Source organism: Solea senegalensis, unplaced genomic scaffold (assembly GCF_019176455.1).
Source record: "Solea senegalensis isolate Sse05_10M unplaced genomic scaffold, IFAPA_SoseM_1 scf7180000014168, whole genome shotgun sequence".
Classification (NCBI taxonomy): domain Eukaryota; kingdom Metazoa; phylum Chordata; class Actinopteri; order Pleuronectiformes; family Soleidae; genus Solea; species Solea senegalensis.
The window spans coordinates 37,414-46,357 of NW_025320981.1; the positions used below are offsets into that span (position 1 = coordinate 37,414).

Below are 8,944 nucleotides of genomic sequence, written 5' to 3' on the forward strand. Positions count from 1 at the left end.
CTACACTGACTGAATTATCAGAACATGGAGGACAGTCTGGACGCAGCGGATGGATTTGGGCTGTACTGTACCACTTTCCCGCCTTCAGATTTTTACGATTTGACTGGCACTATGTCAGTTTTTTGAGACTGGAAGTTTACTGACGTCACCTGCAATGAGACATTTCCTTTCGTCACTACTTAAACGTAGGTTATAAGATGGGGTTGTGTGATTTTCATTTTCACCAGCTATATAAACACACCTGAGCAAAAGTTGGATTGAACTTGTGAAATTTGGAAATTTCACAAGTTCACTTGGCTTGTTTTTATGAAACAAAATCAAAAACAAAAACTCTCTATTTTGTGACTTCTGCACCATTACTTTGATTAAGGATGCTGGCGCAGCATGGACTAAGGGTTAAAGAAGGTTATAAGGGGTTCACTTAACATTCTCATTTCCACTGACCACTCAGTAAAATATTAAACACGTCATCATGTCCTGATTGTCAAAATACAGAATAAAGCCTGGGTGTGCGTCTAAATCACAAGTTATTCCCTTCATAAGCTCCTTGTTGGCTTCCTGCTTATTCCCAAACTACTTTTTATTTTGTTCTGAACATATTAAGGCATGTTGGCGTGTCGACCATAAACACCTCTGTGCCTGCTTGTAACAGGAAGCCCCTTCTGCCCCACGCTGCCTCATGTTAGCACAAACAAAGCTTCAGGGCCTTAACAGTAAATTCACGCTCAAAATTATCCCAGTATCACACAATACTTTATCCAATCAGGAGCAAGGACGTCACCAAACACAATCATGAGGTGATTGAGAGAAGAGGGAGAGGAAGCTAATGGCAGCAATCGACAGGAAGTTAGCAAAAAGTTAGCAGCTTAGCAAACATTTAAGCAGCTTTGTGGATTGGATCTTATGCTGAAATGGCTGAACTTATCGTAACATAACTGAGGCCTTAGCAACTCTCGCTCAAGTCTCGCTCTGAATTCTCATGAGACTTAGTTGTTGCAGGATAATGAAGTGGCAAATGTGAAGGGTTTGGAATCTACTGAGAGATATGATTTACTATGTTATTATGGCTGAAAATGATGTGGAAACTGAAGATGAGCTGTTTGAATGCAAAGGCCTTTCCTGTTTGTTTGTTTGTTTGTTTGTTTGGTGGTGATGTTACTTGTCTTTTCTGTGACTCAGTGCCCACAAAGCCAGCATGTCTGTGTTGTCAAGAGTGTGGATGCCGGAGGTGTCCATTCATGCCTCACAAGATGATTTTTACTGGACCAAATCCACAAGTTAATGCTCACCTACACGCCCACATTTGGAAACATAGGGGTGTTGCGTTGAAAAATCACACAATTTTTCTGTAATATGATAAGAATAAATAGAGTAACATCTTGCAATGGGAGGCCAACAGCCACAATGTTACACTTACCATGGTGTTGGTTGGCCTTTGAGTTATTTCGGAAAGCAACACTTGATTACGGGACGGCGTTTAGTTGTAATCAATTTGTTCACGTGTAAATCAGGTAATAAACACGTCATTAAAATAACAAGTGTAACGTTTGCACATAAATGACAATGACTGCCCCGGGAGCTCCACAAGTCAAAGGGAAGTCTTTGTTTCTGGCCCCAAAAAGCATGAGATAGTGTGGAACAGATAGACAATGATGATGATTCATGGTGAAACTTTTCATATGGTAACCACGGTAACATGGTACCCAAACAACAACAACAGCTGCCCAGCCTGGGGGGGGAAGGGGGCAGCGCAATGTTTCCTTTCTAAAGGACCGTGACTGTATGAGCAGTAAATCTGATGCTGTCCATCTTCTGATATTGGTCAATTTTTTTTCTGCAACCACACTAGAGCTTTTACTCTGGAATCCAAACACACACACACACACACACACACACACACACACACACACAGTGAGAACTACCACATCACCTCATGGAATACATGACACCATCTACAACGGAAAAGAGGGAGGAAAAAACAAAACAAAAGAAACATTGATTCTTGAATGTAAAGTTTCCAGGCAGAGATTTTTTTTTAAAATTCACATTAAAATCCAATAGAGCTGACCGTTAACACACCTTTTACAGTTGGCCCATTGTGTCCAGCTGTGGTCAAATCAAAGTCACTTTAGCTCATTGAGCACATTCCAGACAGGATGCCGCTGCTGTGAGAGCTGAGCGTTCAGGCCTCCAATATACTGAAGACATTTAGGTAGAAGATCTATGACACGCTCCACTGCCAACTCTGCACACTCATAAAACACGGAATGGAACATGGTGAGAGTTTCAGTGGAGTGGCAGAGATGAAGTAAGGTCAGTGGTGGAAACAGTTGAGAGGATTGTGCGTAAAGACCTATTCGGATAGTACTAGTTTTACATGGAGAGGTGGAGTAAAGCAATTTTACCACCGATCTGTAATATTAATGGACAATTCGTACGAGACAAGAAATCTCAATTGGGAGTGGAAATTCGGTGCATGTCAGAGGTACGGAGCTTCTGATTGGTTCAGGTAAGTGTCTATAGTTCCACCATCACCTACGACTCCTTGACCATTTCCACATAACATACAACATACACTGGAGTGCTGCAACTGGCGGAGGAGCCCAGAATTGAATCCTGCCTGAATACTGCTAAAGAGACAGCTACACTGTGCAGCGTACGTCACCAGGATGGAGAACCACCGTTTCCCAAGGTCGCTGGTTGATTCCTTATTGTCCAAAATTGCATGACTCTCGTCGGAATAGTACTTGAGACTATGTGTAGTTAAACATCACAGGCATCTGCATGTGAATCAAGTGAAGAAAAGGCTACTAACTATGATGTTTTTGACATCAAGTGCTAAAGAATAATGTGACTTGGTTTTAAACTGTCTGCACAAACATCTAATCCCAAAACATCAAAACATGCTCCTACTGGGCTCAGCTCACAATCACTGATATTGGCTAAACATAGAATCCATTTAGAATCCATTCAGCGCAACTCAACCAGCTGTAAATGGAGAGTGAAGTTTCCTGGAGGTAAGAGTGTGTTTGAGGGGACATGGTGAAATTTGGTGTGTGAACAACAGTCAGGAAGAATTCCTGTGTTTCAGCTCAAGCTGCAGCTTCTCTGCAAAGGTAAACCCACAAAGAAGGAGATCTTTTGGTTTAAAAACCTGAATTTGCCACAGACTGATACTAGTGTCATAAAACATAAAAAAAAAACACAATTTTCACAATAAAGGCTCTGAAGGAAAGCAAACAATTTAAATTACATTATTTTTAAAATATTATTTTTGAATTAATCTACCGGGCCGGATATTAATGCTGGCGGGCCAGTTTTGGCCCATGGGCCACCAGTTGCTGACCAATGCAATAAAAACCAATGTGGCAAAAGAAAAAGATTATTAGATTTGTTTGACTAAAAGACTAAAAGACAACCACGACAAAAACATGGTGACTGAATTTATGGTGTGAAAGACACAAAATGGCGCTTGTCATGGTACCATCAGCCTGGTGTTGTTTTGGTCTGACATAAAAAGTCAACTGGAAAACGCATTCTAACAACCTAAAAGTGGACACCTAGAGTACTGGAGGCGGCAAAACTAGAGCATGGTAACTTGATAAGATACAGTATTATTTAAAAAGTATCACATGTTTTGTGAGTATGACTGGTCCTATCGCTACTTGTGGTACGTGTGGGTTTGCCCACAGCAAAAACATGTACAACATACTGTATACACCTAGTGTTTTTGGAGGATAAAATAAGTAAATTTTGTAGTGTACCAAAAAAAATTGGATGCAGCTTTGCTTTAACAATTTGCAGCTGAGATGATTTGCTTAAGGCTACACTCATAGACATGTATGATATTTAAAGCTGGTTCGGGGATTTCAGCTGTTACAGTCACTATTGTGTCTTCGCCATTCATCGTTGCCGGTGGCAACGAGTTCAACTATGTTCAACAGAAAATTCCTTTGTGAGAGAGGAAACTGTTTGTTTGCGCTGAATCTGGTAAAATAACAAGAAAAAGTAAGAAAACATTTTTTTTTTGCCACAAACACACCTGCACACATACAGACATTAAAGTGGCACAGGATCAAAAATGTTCTCAAGGTCCGTCTTCAAAGCTCAGTTTTAACCCCCTCTTCATGCACACACTATACACTTAATTTCTCACCCTGGTGCAGCGTTTGACTTGTCTGCCACTTCCACACACACACACAAACACACTGGATAAAGAGGGCAAAGGAAGCAGAGTCCGTTGCCAAACAAAAACACTCTCTCTCCTACAGAGAAGAGTCACACAGCGGGGGGGGGGAGTGAGTGAAAACCACAGACAGACGTGTGAAAATGGAGATGGAAACAGGCTTTGACCTGCAAAGAGCAAAGGATGGAGCTCTACATGTAGCTTTTTTGTGCTTTTCAAAATAAGACCACATTATTTGGTGTTGGAAAAGGATTTGAACGGCTCGTTCACTTTAGAGACTGCGACATAGCAGCAATTATGATAACAGCAAAGATACGAGAAATTGAAATAAGTCATAAGATAGTTTTTACAATTATAAAATGCATCTGCTGTGTTGCATGCAGCAACAGTAATAAATGTGAACCACTTTAATAATAAAGCCTTCAAAATATCAAGTCGCTGTTGAATTTTGGAGCTTGAGGACAAAAAAGCCACCAATTGGTACATTCCACCGACACAAATAGACTTGACAGGCTCATAAACATGAGCTCAACTTAAGCCGTAGACTGCAAACAAAAATGGACTTCCAATAGTCCATTTCCAAAGATCAGGAAGTAGGGCAATAGTAGCAGATAGCCTCCAGGGGGCGACTCAAAAAGCTTGGTTTGAAGGGAAGTCTGTGTGAAAATGACCTTCTCATTTGATTTGTAATGCCAGTGGATGTTTTCCTGAGGAGTTAATGGACTAACTCAATAGTTTTTATCTCTTCTTCAATACAACATGGTGTCAATATTTATGTTCCTATTTAGAAGAACCTAGATACGATAATGCCTGAGTGGATAACACTAAGCTTCACAGCTGATATTATACAACTGTCTGACAAAAACTTGACAAAAACTGTCACAGCGCCGGTCAAATTTGCAGAAAATGGGAGTTTCTTGTGCTCTGTGTGACTTTGTCCATTTTTATATACAGTCTATTACTCTAGCCAATCAGAGACCAGGACATTGTGATGGCAGTAAGCAGATGCCTAAAACAATAACACAACATCTGTTCAACAAAGAGAAGAAGGAGACGGAGAAGGGAAAGTGCATAATTTCCCAGTTTGAACTGTAACTTTTTAAATTGCTTAGTGTGAACAGCTTAATCCCACCAATCTGCCGGAATAAGGCAATAATCACATAATCACTTGGTCACACTGATGGAGGGAGGAACAAATCTGGTTAATTTAAAATAACAGCTCGGGTATGTTACCAAAATGGCTGCAGAGTGATAGTGACCAATTGCAGGCAAATTAGCATTTCGTTAAATTTGCGCTAAATTTAAATGTAAACCATTTGAACTGCAGATTCACAAGACTTTATAACTATATCAACTATTAAGCTAACACCAGCATGACACGTTGAGAACAGATAAGAAGCAGTTTGGGTTGTAAGGTAGCTACAGACATGCAAACACATTTTTAAAGCTTTTATTTTTCCTTTTTTCAGTGGATGATGAAAAACCACCTCTTAAACTACTTACTACACATCAATTATCATTAACGTTCATTAATTAGGCTAGGACTACCAGTGTTGTTTTACAGTTACACGATGCTAATAGGCTAGTTTTGCGTTTGCATTTGACCCGATAATCCTTAAACAAGTCAACTTCACCAAGGAAAGAGGGAAAATAGGAAAATGCCATTTCTTTTAATAGAGGAGATTTTTGTGTTTGACGTAAACACATTATCCTACATACATGGAGATCATTCAGTGTCAAACAGTTCTTATAGGATTCAATCTAATCAGAGATTATCACCTGGGAGAATAAGGAAGTCTGCATGATCAAATTTGTATTATTTACCTTAGATAAGCCATAGATTTGCATTCTTGACAAATATTTAGAATTGTATCTGGTCAAATAGTGATATACTGAATTAAAATGTCAAAACAAAAAATGTCATTGCCTTCCATGGTCATCGTGAATTCTAAAACCACTGTCAGGTCCATACTATCAATGTGAGGAAGATTCACGTATCACTCATTCATTTCTGTGCTCTTTTAAGTCTTTCATTGAACCATCTGAACTGTGTAATGTGTTTATAGTTAATGTATGGAAGGAAGAAGTGCAGAATTAACATGAACATTACCTGCTATAACCTGCAGGGAAGCAGCCAGCCAGCACAGAAGAGCCAGATGCAGGGCAAGAGACCACCTGAGGAGACACATCAGTCACTGAAGCTGCACTTAAAAGTTCTGACTTGGAGAAAATATTAAACTTTGGTATAAAGACATTCATTTAAATTAACTCTTGTTTGAAAGTCCTCCTGAGTGAATGAGGAAATTGGATTTAGCGAAACAGCTGCTAAATTACAGTTCTCCTCTGAGGTGGAACTGAAAAGTGCTTAATGAAGGTGTCAGGTCTTTTGAAATGTTGGTCCCTTTTTCGTTTACATTCAAAAAAATGAATACATGTATTAAATTGTCTTACCCTTGAAACATCTTAGCAAATGTGTGAATGAAAATCCAGGTTTGGACGTGAACTCCAAGTGCATGTGTGTGACGAAATTCAGGCAAACTCCGTGTCCCTCTGCCCCACTGAGCAGACCTGAAAATACACTGCTCTCTCTCTCTCTCTCTCTCGCTCTCTCACTCTCTCTCCCAGTACAAAGACTCTCTCAGTTCTGGTCTAAGTCACTGTAAGACCCACGAAGTTGGGAAATTCGACTCCCTTGAAAGGAAAAAAAAAAGGGACCCCTCCACCCTCTTTCACCCAGTGGACCCTCCAATCCTCTTTCAGTCACTGTCTTTTAATAATTTAATATAATGTATGTTATTATTACATTCTACTCATTCAAGAAAAATCTACCCATTTATCCCCCAGTGCACTTATATGTATTCATTTCTAATTTACTAGAGATATTTTGTGTGATTTTATCTTCCAAAAGTTTTATTTTAAATCTAAACCTTCAATAAACACCAATGTGAGAACCGGGTCCCATCAACATTTAGAATTTAGAATGTCCTAAACTATGTAAGAGCTGCTCTCACAGCGCTCTCTGCTGGACAACTGGGCCATTTCTTCAAACATTCTGATGGACTTCTAGGCTCAGAACTCATGCTGTTGTTTTTTAAGATTTAAGAGTTTGAAAACCCGTCTGAATATCAGATAAAAAGTGACACCCTTAGTTTACACTAACTTCTGTCTTAACTATGTATGCACTAACATAATTTATGTTTTATATCTTTTATTTATTATTCTGTATGCACTTTGGTCCACTGTGGTTGTTTTCAAGTGCTTTACAAATAATGTCGGATTGGATTAACACCAAATTCATGGGATATTGCCTTCAAACTGGAGTTGGCACGGGGGGGGTGTAGGGCCTCCTTGGAACTTCTTTTCCAGGGCTTCCAAACACCTTAAAAACACCGCCCCCATCTAATTTTAAACCATGTAGCTTAATTTCATTTTGTTTCGTTTTTTGCACACACCAATTGATTAAAATCCAGAAGGAAAAATAATATTAGAATGTTAAAAAAAAATAAAGAAAAAAACAAGCAACTAAAAAGTAACAAAGACTAAAACCAAGTTAGGGAAGTGTAATGGGTAAAATAACATAATATATTAATAAATATGTAAAAAATATTTAAAAGTCACAAAAAAGTTTAAAAAGAAAAATACACACATCTTCATAGTTACAGAAATATACAAACAGCAGCTACAAAATATTGGCCATTGTTCCCAGAGATTGAAGAAAAAAGCTGATTATCTGTTCATTATCTGTAAGCTACTTATTGTTGAGTTGTCTTTCTGTGGCTTAACGGCCCTAAAATCCTCATTTATATGGTCTACATGTTGATTTCCCCGACCCCCTTTTCAGGTAAAATTCTCCAGAATTGTCCACTTACTGCTGGACTTTCTTTCCCAAACAAACAGACAAAGCTTCTGGGGCTTAACAAAGTCTCATGGAGTCACAGTGAAATTACCCATGTTGGGATGTTCACACCCTGCTATTAGCAGATGGTGGAATGATAATGGGATGAAGAGAAAGAGAGGTGTCCTCCCTTTCCTCCTCCTCCCCCTCCATCCTCTGTCCCTCTTGTGTCTTTACAGATTGCATTCCCTCCCTAATCTACTTGTGTTTTCCCTCATTAGCTCTCCTCCCATATTAAGCTCTCAGATCATTTCTCTTCAAATTCCAATTAAAGGGGGAAGCTGTTGAGGGGGAATCAAATTCACAGAAACTATTTTTTAGCTTAGGAGATAAGGTTTGTTCTTCTTCTTTGAAGTGTAGTTTTATGAGGTACTGACATAATACAGTATGTTTACGTCGCCTCCTTCTACTTCCGGGTCGCCAAGTCCAACTCCAGTCCGATCAAATGTATACATACACGAGTAATCGGACTATGAATTGTATTATCCAGGTATGTTAGTCCGACTTAGACAAACTTGATTTTAGTGGGACTAACGTGTTTACATGATATTAAGAAAACCGAAATATTGTCTTGGTCTGACTAAAACTGGACTTTTAACAAACACACTGACTGACTTTGTATGTAAACTTGCTGCACAAAAAATTGGCATCATGTCCTGTATCTGATCACCAGGGGGCGCCCCCAATAGTGTGTGGAGAAAAAAATAACAGTAGTTGGTAGGAGGGGGGCCCCCAAATCAAATTCAGCTCAGCACCTCATAAAGGCATGGGCCGGCCCTGGTTCCAGTCATCCATCACATCAAGTCCAGTGACAGCAGTGAGTCACTATAATTAATTTTGTGGGCAACTGATGCAAATCAACC

At 39.4% G+C, this 8,944-nt stretch overlaps 1 protein-coding gene across 1 annotated transcript in view; it reads right to left on the minus strand.

Annotated features, from left to right (window-relative positions):
* Window positions 1-6,762, minus strand: part of col15a1b (collagen, type XV, alpha 1b) — a 42,890-nt gene extending 36,128 nt beyond the window's left edge. The window contains exons 1-2 of the mRNA XM_044016114.1: window positions 6,638-6,762; window positions 6,297-6,361 (exon numbers count right to left, since the gene is read on the minus strand). Of these exons, the coding sequence (XP_043872049.1) occupies window positions 6,297-6,361; window positions 6,638-6,648 (76 nt within the window). The 5' untranslated portion in view covers window positions 6,649-6,762. The remainder of the gene's footprint in view (window positions 1-6,296; window positions 6,362-6,637) is intronic.
* Window positions 6,763-8,944: the final 2,182 nt, after the last annotated feature.